The 26,392-nt window shown below is 36.2% G+C and overlaps 1 protein-coding gene across 1 annotated transcript in view; it reads left to right on the forward strand.

The window, feature by feature from the left end:
- Positions 1-26,392, forward strand: part of Prex2 (phosphatidylinositol-3,4,5-trisphosphate dependent Rac exchange factor 2) — a 310,793-nt gene that overhangs the window by 272,225 nt on the left and 12,176 nt on the right. The window contains exon 38 of the mRNA XM_063257426.1: positions 19,561-19,663. Coding sequence (XP_063113496.1) covers positions 19,561-19,663 — 103 coding nt within the window. The remainder of the gene's footprint in view (positions 1-19,560; positions 19,664-26,392) is intronic.

A 26,392-nucleotide genomic window follows, 5' to 3' on the forward strand; every position in this document is an offset into this window, starting at 1 on the left:
TTTAACTAGTTTTAAAGCCCCACACAATATGATCTTGCTTATGTAATGTGGCAAGTCTGTTTCACTGAAGTGAACATTTTTTGTGGTTGACAAAAATGTATGGAAAGCCTTCATTCTAATTGCTATGTGGTTTGTGCTCTTTCACAATTTTACTGACGGCTCGATTGATGTCTAAATGTTACTTTACAAACTTTTTACTATTGGGGATCTTTCCTTTTTGAAAGACCTGTATTTCTTCAGTCTGTTACCACTTACCCATTCATTATTTCCATTTATGTCCCTTGAACACTAATTAGGCACCAGCAGTGTTCTAGATGCTTGGCTTTTTGCATTAGAAAGTTTTAAAGTCTTTGATTTTCTATAATGTGCACTGTTAGATGGAATTGGATGATAGAGTAAACAATGTGCTATGTGGCAGGTGGAAGAAATACACAAATGAATAGGAGTCATAGGAGTAAGAGGACAGGAATAAGAGGCACCTCCTCTCGTGGGGTGGAAAGACTTCATTGGACACCTGTGTGAAATGGAGTAGGTTATGCTCATGTTTCATGGAAGATGTCTTGAGCACAAATGTCCTAAGATGGGAGTGTGCCAGTAGGGTTCAAGGAACCTGCAAGGGGTTCGTTGTAGCCTCAGCACATAGGTGTGAGAGGACCAGATGCAATGGGACAACCAAGAAACCCTTACAACTTAATTTACAAACATGTACTTTCTGCCTCTACATTAATTTACTGAAAATTAATGCAGTGAAATCTGCTGTTTAGCACTGAGTACCATGACCAAGTTGTCCAGATTACTGTCACCATGCACATTTTTAGAATTTGACAGGTGTTGTATAAGAGAAACAGGTTGATTTTATAGAACTATTTTATAAGTACTGCTTTCATTGCAGTTAGAATTATGTTAGAATTATAAGAAGCACTGAAATTTTAAAATAAACTCCATTTCTAATTCAAAATTAATAGAGTTTTAGTTAACTTCAGGAGACACTTATTAAGATGTTGGCCCTAATACATCCAAGATAGGTGCTAAATTTAAACTTTGTTTGAAAATAATGTATCTTTATTTTTTCTGTTATGGAGAATAAATGGGAAATTTAACATAATCTTAATGTTTCAGTAAAGTCTTCACTTAGATTTTTTATGAAGATAAAATGTGTGCTAATTTATTTTGGAATTCAAAATCCCAAGGAAGGCTGTTCCTAAAATAATCCTTTAATAATTCAGGTAGCAAGAAAAGAACCCAAGCTGATCCACACCTGCCTGAAACATTAATCAGGGAGGTTTGCCTTCATCTTCCAACAGAAGGGAGGAATCACAGTATTAATTGGAATGAATATTACACGTTATTTTTATCATTTACTTTTCAAGTCAAGACAAGAAATAATCAACAATATTGTGTCTTACTTACTTTTATCTCAGTGCTGATCCAAAATACCCAACACCCAAAGCTAAAAGGAGAAAAAATTATTTATCTCAGTTTGTAGACCTTTCGGTCCATAATCACTTGGCTCCAAAGGACGGTGGCATGGCTGAGGCCCATCTCAAAGTAGAACCAGATCATGGGAAGGAAAAGAGAGCAAAAGCAAGGAAGCAAGGCACAAGACAAGCTTCTGTCTGTCCTGTTTATTGTTTCCAGGTTACCAGGATTAGGTGGTATAAAACCAGTACATGTACTGATTTAGTAATCACCTACTCTTAATCCTAGCATAGCACCATGAGTTGGTTACATACTGTAGATTCAGGAACCTCTGAAAAATCCTCACCTCTGACTGCATGAGGCTTTGGGGGAGCATCTAGACACAAGCCAGAACATACAGTATCCACATTAATCTATTTCTTGTCTTTTCTAATTTTATTGGTCAAAAGTGATCTAAAATATTTTTAAACTACTGAATTATACTGTATACATTTGATACTAAAAGGAAGAATGTGAGTTTTGGAACAAAAAGGCAGATTTAATTAGCATTAATGTCTAGATATTTTAATGCCATTTTGAATCCAATGCTAGAACTGCAAACAGTAGTGAATATACCATTAGTGGGAAGAGAATTACTGATAAATTATTAAAATCATCTCATAGCACTTAGCCTGGCTTTTGCTAAATTCTCTTTCTTAGATAATCCTGTGCACGCTACATAAGGCAGCTGATGAACTCTCTAGATAGTATCCTCTTCAGCCATTCACTTTTGTTTAAGTTCTCAGTTGCTACTCAATTTTAGAAGAATGGGATGGTCTCTTTTTTAAATCAAGTTTTTACTTTTTAAGCAACCTAAACACAACTGAAAGGTGATTTAATAAAGGGAAAAAATTTCAGATTTTTCTGTTTACATGTACCTTTTTTCATTTTGCCTCCTCTTACAACTTCTATCAAATAATACTCATTTGAAGCATTATTTATTTAGAGTATGTAGTATGTGAGACTGCTGGTATTGCTATAACAAGATACTCAAGACCAGATGATTTTAAAAGAATAGAAATCTACTTCCTCACAGTTTGGGAGGCTGTACGTGTACAGTCAAGGCACTGGCAGACTCAGCGACCCTGACCCTGTCTGCTTCTCAGGTGGCACCCTGGGTAGTATGTCCAAGAGCTCTAACCTCATGGTTTATTCACCTCCTAAATTTCTCCGCTCTTCTGTTACCCCACTGAGAGTTTAGCTTCAATATGTGAATTTTGGAGGACATATCAACAGTGTGTGGTTAGTAATGTTTTGTGCTAGAGCAGTTGTATATGTATTTTCAAAATGTGCAGGTGGACTTTAAAGGTGTTCCCAAAAGTTCGTGTTGAAAATTTAACCCCCAAAGAAATAGTATTGGGAAGTAGAACTTAGTTAAGAGGTAATTAGGTCATGAAGACATAGTAAGTTAATGTCATCATCGTGGGAATGGGTTACTTATCACAAGAATGAGTTGCTAAATAGTGAGTTGGACTCTTGTCTTGTGCTATCTTGTACCCTCTTGTCCATCTCCTTTTCATCCCGGGATATGGTAGCAAGAAGGCCTCACCACGTGCAGGACTGTCCACCTTAAATGCCTCAGCTTCACGTATGAGTTACTCAGTCTCGGGGATTCTCAGATGGCAGAACCACGGGGTCTAACACAGACTTTTTCCTTACCTACATAGCTTATTTACTACTTAATATGCCAACTGTTGCATATGCCACAATTTATTAAAGTCATATAATCTCTTTTTCCGTTGTACATAATGCTGGCAGAGGGGAATCTTTCTATATGTTCCTGTTTAACATCAGTTTTATTTTCTTAGGCTAAAACCAAATATCTCCAATTAGAACTACTGCATCAAAGAATTTAAAGCTTTGGCTAATGTACTGTTTAGACTCCTGAAAGGATCACTTTATTGTGCCGTACAACCAGGAAAGTGGAAAGCTTTGTAGGTAGCATTTGTACCCTTACTTTGTCTGCACAGGATATAAGAATTCATTTGTGTATTGTTTTTCTTCACTAGATACACAATTACATTATCATACTATTTCAATTTATACCTCTTTATTGACAAATGAAAGCATTTTGTATCTTTTCCTACAAAGACTTACATTGTGTATATACCTAGTTTATTGGCAGTCATTTTTTGCCAAACTGAATCTTTTTAAAGCGTTGAATCAGCACTGTCACTTTCACGTTCTCTTTTGTACCCATGCCAGTTATTTATTGCAGGCAATCAAAAAGCTTGCTACAGGGAATTCTAAATTTCCGTTTCTTCCTGTAGCATCTTCCTATTGAGTCTGGTATTTTGCTTTGGTTCTTTATTCCAGCTCCTGTTTAATAGCCAGCCTCTTTTACTTTAACCAGTATGGATCAGTGTACTGTGTAGGTTATAAAACCAAAAGCATTCAACTTACAGAATAAAAAAATGAAGACAGTATTTTTCATCTACTATGTTGTTTTCTGCCTCCTTCCCTAGTGGAAACGAGTGAGTAGAAAGTTGCAGTCCTACCTGAATGGGTAAAGGATATAGCAAAGAAATTTTTAGAAAAGGCAAGAAATCTGGAATCAAAGTGCTTTCCCTTCTAAGGACTTGTTCCTAACAGTTTTGTCCTCATTTTTTTACTCTATACTTTTTGGTAATGAGTTATCAGGAGTGTCCAAGCCTTCATGTGGCCTGGTAGGCAGGTGACTGACTTGAGTGCAGGTGCTAAGATGCAGCCTGGTCTGTAACATCTTTAACAGTGGAGACCTTGTTTCAGTAAGGGTTTACTAGGGACACAAATACAACACAAGGCATACAAATATGTAAGACATTACAAGATGGGCCTAGGATGGTCAGCCACAGATTTGGATGAGGAAGCATGCAGAGGATATCTAAAGGGTTTAATCCAAAGTCTGTAGCTCACAGCATGTTCCATGAAGTCTGTATCAGGAGGCTGATGGGTCTGGGACAGAAGGCTGAAGAATCAAGGCAGAAGCTGAATGATCAATACTAGAAGCCATGAGACATGGTCCTAGCTGAAGGTGAAGAGTGGAGCTCTCAACCAGCAATCAGTCCTTCTTCACTTCCCTTTTATTGTATGAGGTTACCCACCCTAGGTGTAGCACTCACAGCATTTCTGTGCTCCCCTCTTTTAGAGGTTGTTTACAGAGTGAATACCCTGGCCCCCTGCTGAGTCCCTTAAACTTCTAAAACTTCTCAGGCTGACACAATGAGTCACCTATCATGGAATCCTGAGGTGTAAACAGCCTCCCGCATGTCCTCTACATCCTAGGCTGTAGCACTGCCAAGTTAAGCTTCTAAACTTACCAAGTTGATACAATGTATCAATGATTATAGATCTGTATATGTGAATTACTTTCTGTTTCATGATTTCTTGTGAGATTGAGTCTCTACTATAACATAAGGCCCTGCATTTTTAATGACCATACCTTGCCTTCCATTATCTAGAGGTTATTAGTGGCATCATCAGGATTCTTCACTGCATCTGCATACAGCACCAAGCTCCTTGGCATCATAACCCTCCTGTGCATAGAGCCCAGTGGGTAAGAGAAGGAAACCATCTGCAAAGCCAGCCTGCCACATCTGACAAACAATAGTGATGACATCTGGCTAGCCATTGTCTGCCTAATCCAGTGTGAGGCTGTATTTAATGTGTTGAGAAAATTATTTTTACCATACGTAAAGTTTTAGAAACCAAATTAAAACTGGTCTTTTTGCAAAATGCACTTATTAGTAGATTATTTGGAAATTAAGGTATATTTTCACATTTAACAAGGTTACCAGTGGTAGTGAGTTCCCAGGGCCTTCCTGCCTGCCCTTTGCCCTCCAGAAGCTTTAGAACTCATCATGTAACCACAGTATAACATGAAACATTTCTTAAGGAAGTGAAATTAAAAAGTTACTATACAAATACAACTAGAGGAGATTGGGAATATAGCTCAGCAGCATAAGCACCTGCCTGTCAAGGACAAAGTCCTGAGTTTGATTCCTGGTACCAACAAAACAAAACAAATGTAACTGGAAAGAAATTTATCTGTCAATATGGCTAACAGAATAGTTTTTATTTCAAATGAAGATAACAGTATAGTACCTCTTGGTTCGTATAAGCAATTATAAAACCTTTACTCAGTTAATATTGATTAACAAATTTAGAAGCTACTTTGAATTTTTAAAAGACTATTTCTTCATATTTTATTCTGTCGTCACCATGACAGCAAAGGACAAATTGGACAAGTAGACTCCGATTAGGTAATAGAGAACCTTGTAACAGGAGCACATTCAAGGCAGCCTGACTTAGGTAATCAGAATTCCAACAGAGCAAATAATAGGGCTGCATCTTTTCTACAGTGTGAAGATGAATACATTAACAGGAGTTGGTTTACTCTGGGGATCTGTGTGTGGGTTAGATTTACGTATGGGACACAAAGAATAAATTACTTTAATAAATAAATGAAAGTTTCTAATGTATCCACTTAGTTTTGTACACAAACATCTTTTAAAAGATGCAGTTATAAGATTAGAGAGGCATTTGCACTCTAAATCCCTATGAAGATGACAAAAGGAACCAAATAGATGTTTTTTGCAGCTCATGATCCAAGAGTGTTGTACATTTCTAGTAAGAAGTTGTTCTAAGGGTATATTGTAGTCTTTTAAGATAAAAAGTATAAAATACTGACGTATGGGGTTCTGAAAGAAAAAGTATAACCTACTCATGGTAGATTTGTAGCATTCTCTTTTCCATAAGTGGAAATGTAAATTACTCCATACATTCTTTTAAGTAGAAATGAATCCAGGTTTGTAGATTTTGCTGAATTGTGAAATAGGCAAATAAGCACTAAAATTTATGCTAATTTAGGTGAGACAAATAATACAAGAGTTCTTATTATGTTAATAGGAAAAAATCAAATATTTTAAGTATATTTCAGTTTAATTCTTTTACTTTTGTCTGTTACCTTTTATAACAACTCTTTATTTTAAAGACATTCACATTTTCAGGTGACATCTCTTACACTATTACATGTTGGATTTTCACTGTCTTCAGGTGGATTCACAGTCAGTGAAGACTAAAGATGCTGCAAATATATAAATATCAAGTCAAAGGGCTGTGGAAAAACAGACATGGGGATGCCCCGTGAATGGAGGGCACCCTGTCAGAGAAGGCTTTCCAGAGTTATAGTTGATTTGGATTTAAAACATTGCTAAGACTTTTTGGCGAATATAGTTTGGGTATTAGGATTGAGAGACATTCTAAGAGAAGAAATGGAGAAGAAAGTGTAATCAGCTGGTTTTATGGTTTAGATCTGATTTGACACCCAAAAGCTAATCTGTTGAAGGTTTGATGTCTAATGCAGCAATATATATGGAGAGGGGTTTTGCAAAAGTAATTGAATTGTGATGCTTCTGATAGCATTGGATTCTGATGGTATTGGATACCATGGAAATATTATGAGGTAGGAGTTGGAAGATTGTAGGTCATGGAAGCAGACCTTTGAAGGCAATATCATGTCCCGTGGCTAGCTCCCTCTCTTTCTTTTTTCCTGTCTCTCTCTTTCTGCCTCTCTTCCTTCTTGTTGGCCATCACAAAGCTTTCCTCTGCCATGACTTCCAACATGATATTCCTGCCTGACCACAGCCTAAAAGCGATGGAGGCAGCTGAACGTACACTGAACTCACGAGCCCAGACTAACCTTTTCTGCTTCAAATTGTTATTGTCAGTAGCAGAAAGCTGATGCACACAGCTACTGGCTGTAGAAGTTGAGAAAAGAGACAATGTATAACAGCATATATAATACTAATATTTCCTGTACCTCCCCATCCACTGTAGAGCCCAAAGATCGAGTGCCTCAAAATAAAACAGAAGGATTTCTAACTAGAAATGTATGGAAATAGAGTTCTATTTAATATCTTGGGCAAACAGCTCAGTGAAAAACAATTATGGTACAGCACCAGAGAATTGGACTGACAGATGAAAACTACATACTAGATACCTCCTTAAGTACTGATATCATCAGAGAACCGGTGAGGGGTAAAAACAGAAGTCTAGTGGTAAGTGGAAGGACACAGGACTAGAGAGGTGATATTAAAGAACCTCAGCCATCTGGGAGTATACTTAGTCTATTCAGTTAAATCCTGAAGAGCAAAATAGAAAGGAGGTAAACTGATGAAAAAACTGCAGGCTGAAACGTTTGAAATACGAAGAAGCAGATTGAAACCTGGTGATTTAGGGTATTGAACTTCCTAACTTACACATAGTGGCTCCTTATTCACACACATTCTCGGCACAGTAAATACTTTTACAAGTGTCTGTGTGCTCATTTGCCAATCAAAAAGGTCAGCGATTCCGTGTCTGCTAACCTGTACAAGAAAAGAGTTCAAGGAAAATTGAACTTTACCATCCTCTAATGAAAGATGGGAGGGCTATGGAATGTTGTTGCCCAGCAGTTGGTTTTTAATAAGCCTAGGTTTAAAACGTACACCAAGAACATTCAGAAAATGTATTGAAAGTTGTAATAGAAATTTCCATTATCTTTAATGAGAATTTCATGGCTAATTCCCTGTGCAGTGCTGAAAATGTGCTCTTTAAATGCAATTGCTTTTTTTGCCTTAAGATAGATGGAGTGAGTGGAGTATTCAATTTAACTCTGCTTCTGCCTCTAGAATCTCTCTCCAACTGTTAGCCATCACTTGTACATTTAGTTCTACTGTTTCTCCAAGGCTCCTCTCTGCCTGTCATGTCTTCACTTTTTTCCAAATACCCCTTTACCCTTGCCTTCCAGCTCTCCAACTATAAAATATAGGACCACAGTACATGTATGGGGAGATTGCATCAGTGTAGTCTATTTGACAAGACCTATATAATTAATAATGTTGAGAGATATCTGGAGGTTGTTCCCATAAATTATTCTGAAAAATAGACCATATGATTACTGGCTTTTGGATCACAGCTATCAATATATTGATATTCAAATATTCCTAAAGGAAAAGTACAAATGTTTAATATACTGTATGTGAGAGTCTGTGTAAGGTAGTTCATTAAGACAAATAGTTTGCTCTTTTGTTTCACAAAAAATGTATATGTTGCATTAAGAAAAGGGCTTCTCTGTTACAGAGGAATGAGAGCCTGAGTATTGGGTTTCTGAAATTCCCATTGATGTGTGGCAGTTTTCTCAAGATTTTCATTTGTCACCAAAGCATCAGTGTGAGTACATAATCTGGGAATGATCAATAGGTCATCAGCTGGCCTTTCCACATTAGTTTTGCAGGAGCTGCACCTGTGCAGGACCTGGACAGCTACTTGGGGAATGGTAGGTGTTTAACATACTGCATTATCCTGCAGATGTTCGGTTCTCTTCTGTGTAAGATAGTCAAAGGGAGCAGAGAAAATATAACCAAAGTGAAAGAATTTGTTTTTTAATCACGTGCTTCATTCCCATTGTCAGTAGACTTTTCACAGTGACACTCTGTGTTATGTAGTTAAAAATAATTAGAAGCCAGAATAAATGTGAACATTGTAGAAATGAATACACTTTTGCACACAACAGCACATTTTATATAGGAAAAATGGTGATCTCTATAGAGGAAAAGAACACATTCTCCCTTCACTTTTCTTTTACTACTTGACCATTTTACACTTGATGTATTTAGTGTGTGTCTAATCTAGTTTCTTTTTAATTGTATACACGTTTTTAGTACCATGAGCTCTACATCGTGGTGAAGGAATGTGGGCTGCCTGAGTTCATTTCTACCAACAATGCCTTTATAATATAAATAATGAGCCCAACACTGTGATGGTTGAATTATAGATGCAGAGACCTAGAATTCTGTGATAATATGATACGAATTTGGTGTAGTGAAGTCCTGTATTTTGGATCAGAAAATGGTTTTATAAATCCTGTTATGTAAGCACATGATCACATCACCTGATCTCTCAGAGATACATGGATGAGATGGAAATAATGGAATCTTTTTCACAAAGCTGGAGTGAAAAATTAAACAAGCAAGAAAATGATCTTGCACAAAGGCGCACTTACAGAGTTAGAAATATAAAATGTATTTGGCTTTTAATTATTTTTTATAGCATCACCTATTAAACCCAGGCCTAATACATGCTAGACAAGCTCAGTCACACTCAGCTACACCCCCTGGTCCACAAGACACATGTTTTTAAAAATCACTAAATCATACCTACTAGCATAGAGAAAAATCTGTGAAGCATCATTACAAACCAGAGTTGGGGTCACCACAGGATAAAAACAACAGTTGATTCTTCTGATCTATAAGAAGTAGGATACAGAAAACCTGGGACCTAGTAGAGCTTATTTCTACAATTTTTATTTCATAGCTCATAGAAAATCATTCAAGAGCATCAGAACAGGTATCCTTAAATTAAGAATAAGGAAATTTTTTCTCAGAATAAAGAACCAAGAATATATGTTATAATAATATTTAGAACTTGAAAGAGTCAAGGACTAGCATTTGTTTATTCTTTCATTTGTTGAGGGAGAAATAAAACATAAAACACAACCAGCACAACAAAAATATGCCTACTTGTGGAGCACTGCTATGTGCCAAGTGCTGTGCTCCAGCTAGGAAAACAGGAGGGTCACAATGCTTCCTGCACTTCCCTAACTAAAGGAACCACGCTGGAGCGACACACAACCAAACCAGAGAGTACCAAGTGAATAATGAGAATAAAAGAAAAATAATGAGAAGAGTATATTTTTAAGTGAGCATAGGGTTTTTAAAGTAAAGTGACCCAAAGAAGCAGATACTTCTCAAACCATGATAGATTAATATAGCTTGTAATTTTGGCAGTATGAAAGAACTAGTTTTCTTGAGGTTTCAACTGTATTGTTCCTCAAAAATGTTGATAAATAATGAGTAGATAATTTATGGAATAGTAATTAATAGTTAATAGAAGATTAATCAAGTATTAGCAAAACTCATTCAGAATTGTTAATTAGCAAGTGTGATAGGAACAGTGATTAAATCCAGAGAAAGATAAATGTAAGCCATCAGTTACAAAGAAAAACAATATTACAGTTATGAGCCACAAGGGAATCTATGACTGTCCCCTCAGTATTATCATTTTATTAAATGATATTGGCAAATATAGAATAAAAGGAAATGAATCTTGTCTTCTAGGAACACACCTATAGTATTATTGATACGTTAGGAATTCGTGAATTTTGCCAAAGACATATTGAATACTAGTTAAGGCTCAGGAAGTCTGCTGCATTCTAGAAAGGCCACGGTCAGTGTAGGCAGTCTAGCCTGGTAGCGGTAGTGGTGATATTAATGAAAATTGCTAACTTTCATTGTAAGTATACTATATTTGTATGTCCTGTGCTAAGAACTGAACATGAATCATTTCACGTAACACTGAAAACACTATTATTACAGAATAGTAATATTCTATTATTAACTTCAACTTACAGAGGAAGAAGCAGAATTTAAATAACTTGCCCACAGTTACAGAACTATTAGCCAGGGCAGGGTCTTTCTCAGGAAGTTTTCTCCAATGTTCTTTTATAAGACAGAGACTCGCTGTGTAGTTCGGGATGGTCTTGGATTCACTATGTACCCCAGAGCAGTCTTGAACTCGCACCTATTCTCCTACCTCTGTCTCCAAATGTTAGGATTACCGGCGTGTGCCAGGCCAGTGTTCATATTGTTAGTCTCTGCACTTTTCAGATGAGTATGATACAGTGTGACTGGAGGTGTGGTGTGTGACTTAACCTGGTACGTATTAAGGCGGTCTCTACGTATAGAGACAAGGAGCAACACATGAGAGCAGTGAGAGTTGAGATTTGCGGAGAGCTGCAAACACTGCAGTTAAAGCATAGAGTACAAGTCAGGAAAATAAGGGCCCAGATTGCGAAGGCCTTGATGTTTATGTTAAGCAGTGGGAACCCATTCAAGTGTTGGCATTTTCCTTCACTTTCAAAAACTCACCTCTGTTGTAGAGGAAGATCAGTGGGAAGAAACCAGAAAGGAAAGGTCGGAATGAAGTTCTGTCAGTGTAGGCAGGAGGTGATGGCTTTAGCAGTACAGCTAGAGAAAAGAGCTCTGAGCAATTGTAAGAAATACGATATTAGCAAGTACAAAATATATTGCAGTGATGCATTAACATATAGAAATGCATACATAATTAGACTCTTATAAAGGATGGGTTTAACTTGATAACTTGGGACATTATAAAAGTCCTTACTTGAGAGATAAAGTGTAATAGCTAGTTGTAAATTTCTAGATAAGGATTTTTGGAACCCTATAACTTTAGTCCTGATCACACCTACACTGAAAGGTTTTGTAAAAATGAGGTTAAAGTCACAAAAAAAAATTATGGTACAATAAATTAAGTAAGTTCTGTGCCTCATTTATTTTCTGTCACATCAAGGTCAGTGAATGTACATCATTTTTCTTCTCTCTCACCAGGGTCAGTGAATATGGCTCATCTCTCTTAACCTTATTCTTTCCAGGGTCAGTGAATCTCTTAACACAACCTGTTTTAAACGATGCTTTTCTGTGACTACAAGAAAAGCAAAAGGTGAACACAGTTAGAAGTGGAGCAGTCATTAACATTTACCCAGCATCTTTAGTTCAGAGTCTATTAAAACTAATCTGCCTTAGACTTTCCAGGACAGAATTTCAGATGATGCTTTGGACTGCATAAAATCAGGTGCTCAGCAGTACTGGGCATTGGCTGCAAGAAGCTCCTGTACACACAGCAGTGTGTGCAAACAGCAGTAGCTGCCAATGTCCCTCCTTACCGCCATCATCGTTCCCCTGGGTAGGAATGAGTGGTTATTTTTCTCTTCTAAAATCTGAATGCCACATAGGTAACTTCAGGCTGATAGAGTATCACAGAGACCACACCTGACTAGATTCCTAACAGTTTGTTCAGGATAGTCCTGTGAACAAAGATAAAGATGTGGCCTTATTTGAAGGAGAAATAGTGAAGAGTCTTACGGAATGAAGAAAATGACTTTGGATTCTAAGTTCTAAATCTGTATGAACTAAATGTAAATATATAGCTATGTAAAGTCATAATTCATATGAAGCATATTATCAAAGCATATTTCTCTTATAATGGATGGATTTAAATTGAGAACTAATTCTATTATAATTCATATGAAGCGATCTCGGACTGGCTTTATTCCTGAAGTTTGCAGGATGCATATTCCCGAAGGAATTTTCTCCCTCTTGTTTCCATTACTAAAGGCAACACCATAGTTATAAAGGATGATGAAAAGGAGGTAATGCATGTGGAAGTCTAGAACTATACAAAATTGGGCTGTGATCGTGGGATACACGTCAAAAATCAGAATAATTTCAAAACTCTCAATATGTATTTCTCTTTATATTTACAAAATCAAATTAATCTTGTTTTTGAAAGTGAATCAACACAAGTTTCACTGTTAGCCAATTTATACAGACTGTTAAGGGGTCACATCTAGTGTACTTCCATGAGAAAAGTATTGTTTAGCATGTAGTCCTTTGAACTCGGATAACTTAGGCAGATGCCTTTCAACTTGGGGTGTTCCTTTATCAAATGCCATGTTTTTCTAACAGTAAATTATTCTGCTAATAATAAATACCACTTTAAAAAGATCATATCCAAATGCTCAAGTTAGGTTACTGCTCAAGTCAAGTAAATTCAGTAATTACAATCATTTCTAATAATAGCTTTTTTCTGGTTGAATATATAAGCTTATTGAGGAAAACAGTAGAAATGTTCAAACTAATCTTTAATCTCAATTAATTTATAAAATATAGGGAAATAAAAAATAAAATATCTCTGATTAAAAGTGACATTTTCTATTTTTGATTGCTCTAATTTTGTTTTACCTCTGTATGTACATAATATCATCTATGATAAATTGTGGCTACAAATTCACAGAGCCTTATCACCCTAGTTTGTGTCAGCTTCTGACTGAGTAACCCTCCTCCACTAGTATAAACTTTTGAGATTGCCCCCAAGAGATGGCAATATAACAATTAACTTCCTAGCAAAACCTCAGAGTTCCTGAATTGACAGATAAATCCACAGTAGAGAAACAAAGCCCTGAGCCTCAATCACTCCAGTTCCCGTGTCTATTTCACTGTAAGCTCTGCATCACCCTAGTGGATGGAAAGAGGTGCTACAAGGAGATTGGTCTCCTTTAATACAATTTGAATCAACCTTACATGGGTCAATAGATGCCTAGAGCTTTGTTAGTAGATGTTAAGATCCAATATTTGAAATTTAAGCCAATTTAAAAAACCAAGCTTTGTCTCTGCAGTAAGACTTAGTTGAGGAGAGACTGGGATGGGGGTTATATCTTGATTATTTTGTACCCCTAGTATCTGCAAATAGAATTGGCACACAGATCATTTCATGTTATTTCTTGACACTTATCCCTATAGTTTGACATGTAAAATTGAAGCCTGATGATAGATCATTTGGAACAAACACATGAAAGAAAAAGCACAAAGAATTTTATCATCAAGCATGACATTATACTCAGGTGAACTCTACTTTGTTGGATTTTAATTTATAAAAAGATATAAAAGAAGTTTGTTAGTAGTTTATGCAATTATCATGACCTTATGACATAAATTATCTCAGGGCTACTTTAACCAATAGCTTTTTAAAATACATAGGATTATTAAATATTAGCATTTTAAAGTAGTTAAAATATAGTGAAATTTGAGAAAGTGGGATTTAGAAAAGCTCATGTTCCTCACCTTTTCCAAATAATGTGTCACCTGTAATGAGAAGCTCATACAGAAACATACAGCGTGAGCTCAGTAGTGAGGAGAGGTGGCAGTGGCATTACCACAGACGTTGCTGAGCCTCACGCACTCATTGCAGGCCATTCCTGTGGCACTTTATGAAGACAGTATACCTGGTTTGCTGCTTATAGTTGCAAGTGGAGAAAGAAACTAGAATTCACCCACCCAAAGCCCAACAAAGCAATCTCTATTGTGAGAACGCTGTTGTCAGCAGCCATTCTATATTGGGGAAGAGGTTCCAAGGTATTTTAAAAGCACTGAAAGACTAATAAAATTGGATGAGCTTTCCAAGTTAGGGAAAGTATTTTGTCATGGAACAGAAAGAAGTTCTAGGGTGGGTGGAGAAACTAAAGTATACATACACAAGGGATTGGTGGAAGATGGTATCTTAAGCATCATGATGAACAGTTTGTTTTTGCAAATGATGCCACTGGAATGCAAGTGAAAGCATTTTGAATATAATATTGGTAAGATTTTAAAGTTGACTTAGTAAATTTATTTAATAAGTTGCATAACAAATTTCTCCTTTATATCATGTGATATAAAGGTCAAAATTCTTTTTTGTATCAACCAAAGAAATAAACAAGAAGACTGCTTACTCCTACACTCTGACCTCCAAAGTCACAAATATTGTGGCTCAAGTTATTTCCCAAACCGCATTACCTTCTTCTCTGTGTGCATCAGTGTGTTGAATTCCATATTTGTGAGCAAATCAAACAAGTATTAATCTCAGGCTCTTGAAACTTCCTCTTCATGAAATAATTTTCTTAAAAACAGCACCACCCTCTACATTCCTCCCCCATTTTAACACTGTTCCATCTTATATACAAAATTAACTTTCCTGGATAATTTATGTCCACTTCATGCACTATTTTGCTTCTTTATTTTCTTTTTCTTCTCACAAAAATTTGATTACGAAAAGGAGTGGGACCTGGCTTTGTTCACGGGTACAAACCTAACTCACTGGAAAAATGGAGACTAGAATCAGAAATTAAGTGCCCTCTTTAAAAAGAAGAATAGAAAATTACCAAAAAAATGGAAACTCAAACTAGTATTTATCCAGAATGCCAAAACATAAATTGTAAGGTTTATAATGCTAATAATTTCAAGCATAAAATCTATAACAGTATTTTATTACTGCCTGACTCTCCTAACATTTTTAGTAACATTGCCTTTGATTGCTTCTTCAAATTATAACAGTTTTGAAACATAACTTTCTATTAAAGATAATAAGAAAATTATTCTATCTTTTCTCTAGCATGAGTGATCAAATTTAAATCACTGAAAGTTGAGAAAACCCTTTCAACCTCAAAATGCATTATTGCTAATGGCTTGTGTGTTTTTAAATTATACTCAAATACAAAAAAAAAATGCCTGTGAGATTCTTTAACATATGGACCATAATGTTTAGAAGATTATTCTCCATAGAAACTTCTGCTTTATGCATTTCAAATGTGTTTCTTCACCAGGCCCACCTCCAGGCCTGGGAATCCCAGCAGGTGGGCATATCGCATCATAATCTCTGGCCCAGCCTTCCTTCTTAACATGGGATTGTGCAGTGGGGAGTAGGGACATTCTGGGAGCCATTACTACACCAGAACTCACAGTAACCTAACTATAATTGACAGTAACTGTATATCCTTTACACAGATCTCAACAAACGTATTCTGAATGTGTTTCTAACTGAATTTCCTTCAGCTCAATTCCAGAAATAGTTGTACTACCCATCAAGACAGAAGACACTAGAATATAAAAAAGACCATAACTCTAATATTTTTCAGTTGAGGCATTTTGCTTTTGCAGATTTGTAAACACATGCTACTGTGTGAACACATTGCTAAGGCCCCTTTCAGAACCTTAAAAAAGATCTATACAAGCAAAGAGTCCTGAAATTCAAGCTTTTTCAGCTTGGCAGTGAATACATTCTGCCAGCCCCAAGTGGTATCTGTAGGTGCAAAATAAATATCAAAAAAATGTGTCAAATAATTGAATGAATGAATGAATGAATGGAAAAATACTTCTTTTTGTTTCTTCCAGAGAATTGCTAAGTATCGTTCTAATTAAATTGGACCCATTAGCTTATAGGTTATATTTATCATATTAAATCTGTGCTAATTGTCTGAGTTATCTGTTCTCAATACAAAATGTGTCAAGGAGATTTATTAACCATAAGTACAGATATATTGGCTCCTCCTATTGGCTTTCTTTGCGGAATTTAACAGTTCTTTGTGACACTCCAAAAGTGCATTTCCTCACAAGTCAGTAATTGGAATGTCTCATCACTGAAATTATGGAATCACTTTGCTCAATGAATATGTTTTTTATGACCTCTGGGGAAGTTGTCTAAAAGCACTAATGATGTAACAGCTACAAGGAGCTGAACATTTTGAAAGCCCATATTTTTCAGATAGGATGAAAATGTAAACCGATTTAAATTTCAATTTACGTGTCCTTTCTAGAAAAGATATTGGGTGATGAGGCAGGAAACATACTGAGTAGAAATTCCTTATATTTCCTGATCTTAGAATGCTCCTTTCACTTTCTTGGCCTAAAGTTATAGGACCAGTCACTCTGGTAAGTAAAAGTACCTATAAAATCAAATCATCTCTCATGGATCCTAACTCTGAGCATACATTTATGTCCTGTCGAAAAATATATGCCGCATTCTGGACCTGAAGTCTTTTAGACAGTGCCAAAAATCAAAATGCTTCCTGTGAATACTCGAATTTTCCGCTTGGCATTGAGATTGAGATAGTTGAAAGGAGCTAAAATTATGAAGCATGTGATAGCAAAGTTGTGGACTTAGCGCTGGTTTTCTTTCATAGGCCCATTTAGGATGGTGGAATTCTGTGATTCTAAGCCTCTACTGAATCCATTAGCCATGAATTAAATAGAGGCAGTGTTTCAAATATTTCCATGATTTTCTTGTTCAAAATTTGTCACGTTATAAAACTTTTAAATCAGTGTTGGATCTAATTGGGTTATATATAATAGTAGTTAGTATGAAGAAATAAATATATGCAGAGCCATCCTTTTTGAATATGTTGAGAAAAAAAAATCCATATCTGTTTGCAGGTAGTTTTCTAAGTGATATGTGATTGGTTCTTTAAAAGTGACACTTTGAGGCACTGTCTCAGCAAGCATGATACTGATATGGCTCTATGATTTTCCAATTGTTATAAAGGTCTTTTAATGTCTCTCGCAGTTAATTTGGTGTTGTGCTGCTGTTTACCAAAACTTGAACAAAGGGAGAATAAATCAGTTTAAAAAGATTAAGAAAATGAATAAAAATTATATGTTGCCTGTAAAAAAAAAAAAAGAAAGAAAACAAAAAAACCCACAGAGTGTATTTGTTATAAATAGAGTAGGGCAAGTTGTACTTGATCAAGAAAACACAGGCATATTCCAGCCTGGTTAGAACAAAACAGAGATTTTTTTTCTTAGTTCAACTGGTATAATAAGCATTATAGATTAAAATGTTAATATCAATAAAGATTTAAAATTGGAGTAGGGGAGACCTAATGGAGGGAAAAGGTTATGGTCTGTTGAGTAATCAGGAGGCAATTAAATGCTTTGTAGAAGATTGATTTTTTTTTTTTTTTTATGCATGAACTGTCAATTGTGCTACTTGGTCTTCACTGGCATAGTGTTGTGCGGCATACATATAAGCCTACTCGTATGTGAAATACTTGTGAACATCATGTAAATCTAAAATGAATTACAAAATTTTAGTCTGTATGAACATGTGTTATTAAAGCTCTCAAAAGAATTTTCTATAATGGTAATGAGGAAATTGCTTTTCAAATCATTTAACATGTTTCTCCTCAGAATGTAGCTATATAAATTAGGTGTTGTAAAATGGTCCTAACTTTCCAATTTCTTTCTAATATTATAACCATAATTTTTAAATGTTTCTCTTTATCATAATTCACTACAATCTACTGAATTATTACACTTGTATGTTACAGCCTCATAAAGTATGGATTATGAGTTAAATAATCCTAACCTAAGAGTAATGGTATTGTTTTTGTTATTCATTCTCTTTATTTGTAAAAGGACATAGTAAGTAGATCTAGAAAAATATATAAGAACACCAAACCATAGGGAGGTCAGTGCACAAACAGAGACAAGACATCAAACTACAGTAACTCAAAATAAGGAAGAATAACAAAACTTAATAAAATTTTTCAGAAAAACATTTAAGATTGATGAGCATTTGAAATATATGCAAAAACTACCCATAAAAATCCAATTCAGAGATCATTGCCTAAAAATATTAACAACTAAAAATAGGGCCTAAGAGATGCTATGGAGAAAAACGTGGCAGAACATAAAAGAAATGCCTTAGAGGGAAGGGCAAGAATAAAGACGAGTCCTTTACTGCTGGTTAGAACATACCTTTCAGGGTACCACATTGGTTTTAGCCCCTGTTCCATAGCTGGATGACACACCTGAACCACACCCAAAAGGAGGAGAGGCTTATTTTGACTCACATTTTTAGCTCATTGTTGGCTGGCTCCAAGGTATGATAGAAGGAACCGGTGGCGAAAAACTGCTCATGTCTTGGCAGCCAGGAAGCAGAGAGCAAAGGAAGGAACCGGGGAGAGAGATGGACTTTCTGTGGTCACACACATCCCAGGGACCCACGTCTTCCAACCAGAGCCCACATCCCTGCAGCACATTCAGCTGCAGATTCCTCAGCAGATGAATCCCTGCAGGCACAGCGCCCAGGATCCCGTCACCTTCCAAACGCCTCAGCTCTGACCTCTGAGGCTTTGGGGAGACCATCCAGACACAAACCATAGCAACATCGCCGTACAACTAATAGCCAGGCTTTTTTTTTTCTGAAACTTTACAGAAAGTTTTTTAGATCAGATCCAAGAATCATATTTTTAAAATGAAATCTCAGTTTTGTAACAGTAATTTCATTGTTTATTTTTCTAAGAATACATACAAAAGTAAAAGTCTGACTATCCATGTATAGAAATAAATATTTTTAAGTTATTCCTTCTAAACTGTATGAAGTATCAATAAATAATATTTAATACAATTTATTGATTCCACTTATTTAATTTTCTATGGAAAATATTTCTTATGAATCTAGCTTATTATAGGTTACTCTTAAATTTAAATTCTTAATTTACAGTTTCAGTAACTTTCCTCTATAACCTTAACCAAGTATTCTATGTAGAAAAGTCAGCGGATCCTTGTCTAACCACTGTAGACAAGGCTGATTTGGGGCTGATTTTGGATTTTGAAATGAGTAAGCCAAACAATCTCAGCGGGCATTGCTGGAAACCAGTGGGGTCTGACTCGCCTTTGCCTTGCCACACAGGTGCACCCTGAGTGTGACGCTGGAGCAGGCCATCATTCTAGCCAGAAGCCACGGGCTGCCGCCCCGCTATATTATGCAGGCCACCGATGTCATGAGGAAACAGGTAAGTCTCCTGTATACTTTAGGGGAGTTATTTTAAAGGAGCTGTTAAAGGTTCTTTTGTTTATTTATCAGGTATCTGAAAGGTGCCAAAATGTGATGGGCACTGTTTTAGGCACATGACTGCCAGGTAAGTCATGAAGAGAAGCGTGCCCAATGACAACATAAATGGACGCATACAGGAGCATTCTCCAAGGATCATGTTTTTTTGTTTGGGTTTTTTGTTGTGTTTGTATGTTTATTTTTCCCCAAAGATCTTGTACAACCCTGAAAAAAAGATATCAGTAACCTAAAAGAGTAAAGGGGACAAGACAGGCACATGGGACAGAAATGGATTTGTAAGACACAAGATGAAGGTCATGTGTGTTTTCTGGGAACTGTAAATGATTTAGTAAGTTCTATAAGTAGACTGGGAGAAGGGCAGTGGCAAGGAAGGAGAAGGAATTGAGAGCTTTGTTGCTGCAGTCTGCCCTATCCCAGGCTAAGTGCGCACATTGTTCTGAGGATAAAGCACTGACCTCAAGTTCTCCTTCAGAGGAAGGATAGCAGGCTCTGGACTGTCTTTAGTATACTGAAATACTTATAGATGAGACTATGCCTTCACAAGGAGAATGAGAGAATTTCTTTACTGTAAGTAGAATTCTACAAAAGTAGAATTTCTGTACTGTAACACAAGAGCATTTTAAGTGCAACAGCTTACACTTTATCCTTACAATGCTTTTGTGTACCAAAAATGTACAAATTGCTGATTCATAAATGGATTTAATCTAGTAAAAAACACAGTGTATAAAAATTGAAAGGTATTAATTTTGTGTTTTATTCCATCTATTTGCTGGCTTGGATTGATTATAATTATGATTACTTTATTTATTAGAGGCCAGCATAGTGTTTAATTCTCTTTTTAAATTTTTTTTAAATAGTAAAATTAAACAGAATAAAGCAGATCATAAGAAAACAATTTAAGAAACACAGTTTCAAAGCAAGACCACCAGAGATCTTCACTATCATAATGTCTCTTGTTTTCTTCCAAATAGTTGTCCATATCTTCACACACAGTGAATACATACTGAACAATAGTACTAAATTGATCAGAATAGGATGATGAAGTCATTTTAGGTCTTCAAAACCAGACAATAGGGGAATCAATAATGGCTGCCATAATGTCTCATTGTCTTCGAAATAGCTGCCCATATCTTTATGTATGTTGAAATTAAACAAAAGAAATGTCACTCTGAAAAGAGAATAATAGTATTGCTAGATTTTATATCATAATGCTACAGAATTAGCAGTGGTTATCTTAGTGTCTCTTCAGAGCATCTGTTCATTAATCATGCATTATATAATCTATTCTTGTAAACTATTCTACACATGCATGAATCACTACGTGTATACACATCCTTTCTGTATTATAGGGAAAAACAGATCAAAACAAGACAACCAAACAAATTTTTAGAAAAACATGAAATAAAAAACACATGTAAAAACCACAATACTAGGTGATCTACAGTAGTTACTATGATGTCTGTTGTTTTTTCAATAGAATTGTCTATATCATCAGGCATAATATAATTGAAGATAGCGGTACATAGCAATATTAATAAAAACACAACACTGGAGACATTGTAGGACTTCAAAAGCAGTTAATACTCAAACCAGAATGGGTATCCTGTTGCATCTTGTCATCTTCAGAGTAGTTGCCTCTACTCTTAGACCTGATACTATTAAGCATACCAAATTTGAATAAAATCAGGCTAAAACAATGATCTAATAAACCAGATTCAAATAAGATCAGTCATAATAAGAATGTAAATAATACAGAGCTTCAGTTTAAGTTAATAGGAAATTAAGAATAGTTCCTGTAGTATATCCTGCTATTTTGGGGATAGCCATCTGAGCCCTCAAATCTACTATGAGTAGAGACACTGGAACAGAATAAAATCAAACTAAACAGAGCAGTAAGACTAATGTGGTTTTTAAATCTGGATACACTATTAATAATGTCCTCTGCCTTCTTTTTTTTAAACAATTCCTCCCCTTTCCCTTTCTCAGGGTGCTTTGTACATTTTGGGTCCCACTAACTCCTTTAGTTTTTAGATTAGGGGGCAACCCGTTATCTACCTAAGTGGTGCTGAACCTTTTTATCCCTGAGCTTGATCTTGAGCTGAACACCGACTAAAGCCTCAAGGTTTTCCTTCCTTAGCTGAGTCTCCACTGCCCAAAAGTGTCATGACCTTCCAACCTATCTGCAGCTGTCTCTTTTCCTTTCTGGTTCCCTGTCACGTGGAGCATCATTTTCTCGTCTTTGACTTTTGGTTTATTAACCCTCTTTTAGGTTGAGTATATTTCCTATTTGGAGCATCTTGAGTGGACCCTATCTCGTGATGTACTCTGCCTGTGTTTCTTTTTGTTAGTGTATCAAGGCCATCTGTGTTAGGGATTATAGCCAGTCTTATCTGCCTCATCTCTGCTATGCTATTTTTCTGCTGTTGATTGTCTACTTTTTTCCTTCATTCCACTGTCTGCCCCATTCATTGAGGCCTCTCTGCGACTGTTGCTGGAATCCTGGTATTTTTTTCTCTCTTTCTGGAATGTACTTCAGTATTTTTTGTAGGGTTGGATTGATGGTCATGAACTCCCACAGTTCTTTGTCATGGAAACATCTTGTTTCTCCATTTATTTTGAGAGACAGTTTTTCAGAGTACATCAATTTGGGTTGGAGGTTATTTTCTTTCAGGGCTTGGAATACTTTGCTCCAAGCTCTTTTTGATTTGATAGTTTGTGTTGAGAAGTCTATTGTGATTTTGATGGATTTTCCTTTACAGGTGAACTGTTTCATTTCTCTGACCAGTTTTAATACTCTGTTCTTGTGATTAATTTCTGGGATCTTGATTATTATATATCTGGGTGTAGATCTGTTTTGGTTGTAGTTGGTTGGAGTTCTGTATACCTCATTTATCTGAATATCATTTCTTTTTCCTATGATTGGGAAGTTTTCCTTAAATATTTCTATGAATAGCCTTTGTAATTCATTTGTGTTTACTCCTGCTTCTTCGCTCATATGTTTTATTCTTAAGTTATAAATTTTCTTGTTGTCTTCTAGCCTTTGTATTGTTACTTCTGGTTCGTTGTTATTTTTAAGAGGTCTTTTCTTTCACAATCACACATTGCAAATCTATCTTCAAGTTTTGAAAGTCTATCTTTAGTTTCTGTCAAGGAATTTTGCCAGCTTTCAATGAAGTTTTTAATTTCCTGGTAATCTCTTTGGATTCTGTTTCCTGTATTCTAGATTATGTTTATATTCTTCATCAAAGGTTTCTCTCCTTTTTCTGGGTTCCTCCATTCTTCCATCTGCATCTTCTTAAAGGTGCTTAGTATTTCTTTTATTAATCTTTTTGTATCTTGCCTCACTTGAATTAGAATTTCAGTTTTAAGTTTGTCTATGAGGTCATGAAAGTATTTCTTTATTTCTGCTGATACTGTGGCCAATATTGCATGATTGCTATCCTCGCTCTCTTCTGTATTTACTCTCCTGGACTTATTCTCCCAGGGTCAGCAGCTGGAGGCTTTTTCTTATTTCTTTCTCTTAACATGTTTCTGTTTTTTTTCAAACAGGTGTATGGTGGAGGTCTCAGGCATTCTCCGTATTGCTTATGATTTTGCTAAAGTGTGCTGGCTGAGGGATTTCTGCCTTCTCCACTTTACTGTTATTTGAGATGCACCCAGGGATGATGTGGGCTGGCCCCTCTCCTCTGAGCCAGTCAACTGGCGAGTGTCTTCAACATGTTAGTCTGTGCCATGTGGACATCACAAGTTTGGGACAGTTTTGACCCAGGGTATTGGGTCCTGACCAGGGGCGTGACCCAACCCAAGCAGATCCCACCAATCCTCTTTGGGCCAGGAGCAGCTGACTGACACCATTGCAGTTCCGGATTCAGGCCTGTCCTGCCCAACTCCAATATGTCATCCAGCCAGTCACTTCCTCCACGGGACCCAATTCCTAGCACTCACCATGGATTAATGTAGCTCTCCACATTGGTTCCCTTGCACCTCATCCTCCCACCAAGGGCCCTGGACTCACCAACTCTCAATTTTGAGGACTTCAGCGCTACCATGAATTGTCAGACTCCAAGGCATGCCCAGAATAGCACAAGACCAGCTCCAGTGAGAGCATCTAGTTCCAGCCTTTTGTCCACGTTTTTCCTTTCTTCCTTTTTTTTTTTCTTTCTCTTTTTCCCCAGTTTCTTCCTGGGTCATGAGAATCCCTCTCCTTTCATCTGGTCTTCTCCATGGTGTTAAATTCTAGTGTTTGTGTTGTTTTTCTCAGCGAGGCTCTCTACTCTGCTACCTATCAAGCCACTATCTTCCTCGCCCCATAATGTTCAATTCTCAAGCAAACATAAATCCCTGTGGGCTTACTCACAAGATTACACTATGTATTATTGAACAAGCCAATGGAAAATATATCAGGGAAAATGCCACCATCAAACCAGAATCTGCAGTGAAGAGAAGAACACAGGGAGGGAGTACAAGTGTATGGACACTTCTGGTCAGAACCCAGGAGCTGAGGCTGGACAGCCAAGATGTAGGAAGGACTTGCTAAGGAAAGTTTGGATCAACCAAAAGCATTCACTTGTCAAAGAGTAAACACAGGTGCAAGTTTCCAAGGGTTTAGGATGGGTTTGTGGGGAGTAGATGTACAAATTCTGCCTTAAAAATAAATCAAACTAAATTTACCGTGGATTTGGGATTTGGGTTCCTGAGACAGAGAAAGAGATTAAGCACTTCTCTGTTTTACCATGTTGCCCTCAGAGTAAATTCACAAGAAGACTTTGGAAGAATCGTCTCAAAATTATGCCTGAAACAAGAAAAATAGACTAGAATTGTCTTTTCCTTACAATAGCCCACTAAAGAGGTACATAATTTAAAGGACTAAAAAAAAATCACAGTTTTTGTTTAAAAAAATTTTTCTCTATATCTAAACTATAGTATTTATCATTTTCTTCCCCCTGTTTTCTAAATAATAAATACATTAGTAATAGTAATTTCTTCTTTTGTTACCAGTTTCTTGGGTCCAAGTTGTACATCCCACGTGGTTGTGACAAACAGTGAACTAATTTATAACTTCTTTGTTAAAGATCACAGCATGTAGGACCCTTTTTCTGGAAAACTGAGCAGACTGGTACAGAGCAAATATTTCTGCAATAGTCCTTCTGTCGCCAGTCTTCTCAGTATTCAGCAGTTGCAGCAGGAATAGTGGCTGGATGAGTGCCCAGGCCAACTCTTACTCACTTAGGATCTGAGCAGTTGGAATACAAATCTGAGTCAAGTACCTCACTTAGATTTTATGTTCCTTTTGCCTTTCAACCTCAGGAAAATTATTAAGTCATTTATATTCCACTTTCCAGAGACTAAGTGATCAGAATATTTGCCATGTTTACCATATATTAAATATTTGAATTATTTCATTATTAAATTTCAATTCCTGTAATTTATAATAATTTATTTGCTATATATTAAATTGAATACTGCTGATGAATAATGTAATGAACTTTTGTTTGTTTTTAAAAACAAAGCTTTTGGCATTATTTGTTGTTCTTATTTATAATTGTGGTATTGTTTTCATATGCAGATTTTGTGTATATACTTTCTATAAATAGAAGTGGCACTTTAACATAACCAGCTGATGAGATAATAATTGAGGTAGAAACTGTTATTGAATAATAAACATAGCTTTCCATCCTATCTATGATGCATTCCAAGTGATCTTTGGTGGAAGTCTACTCAAAAATTTCTTCTTGACCTTTTTATAAAACTAAGTTTTCGAAGTATTCATTATCAAGGCATCATACTGTCACTAAGGATGAAGACATGGGAGCAGTGAGGTCCTGACTTAGTCTCAAGTCAGTCACTTGTGTGGGGAAATTGCCACTGATGAGCAAGTGTTCCAAGACATGTAACCCTCAGTGTATCGAGACATAGAACAGGGAACAAATAGTGGGCTGTGAGCCCCTCATTTTGCTGTCCCTGTTTCCAAGAATAGTACCTAGTACAGTGTAAATGCTAAATGGTACTTGTTCAATGAAATTGGTTTTAAATAGTATAACTGAGAAAAGCTGTTGTGTACAAAGTGAGTATTTGTTAAGAGCTCAGAGACAAGCAGACTTAGTTTGAATCTTGGGTACTTCAGTGCTTATTAGTTGTATACCTTGCAACAAGATTGAACTTATCTGTTCCTTAGTTTCCTCATTAATATAATAGGTTTGCTAAACATTACTTGACTTCTAATGTGTGAGGATTAAATAAATCAGTATACATGAGGCACTTAAAAAGATATAGTGAGTGACCAGTTATTAGAAAACTAAGATGATTTTTTTATGTGAGCCTTGAATAATTAATATCATGAACACAGGGAGGAAGGGACAGAACAGGTATTTAGGTAGAGATAGCAGTATGAACAAGGGAGTAAAAATGTAAGTATCTAGCATATTTAGTATATAAAGGATTATATAGATAAATTCAAAGTAAAATGTGCCAATATATGTGTTCAGTATGACAGACATCGGATTTTAAAAAGCAAAAATCTTTGTGTTATGTAATGGAATTTATAAGATTATAGACAAATTATATGTGAATATTTCATTCTAGCTAGTAAATGTTTTTCACTATTGGCATGACTTAGAAATTCTAAAACTAATGTATCTGTACAGTATGATTGAAAGAAAAGAAAGGAAAA

Source organism: Cavia porcellus, unplaced genomic scaffold (genome assembly GCF_034190915.1).
Source record: "Cavia porcellus strain 051 isolate PalLab524CR breed Dunkin Hartley unplaced genomic scaffold, mCavPor4.1 scaffold_10, whole genome shotgun sequence".
Classification (NCBI taxonomy): Eukaryota; Metazoa; Chordata; class Mammalia; order Rodentia; family Caviidae; genus Cavia; species Cavia porcellus.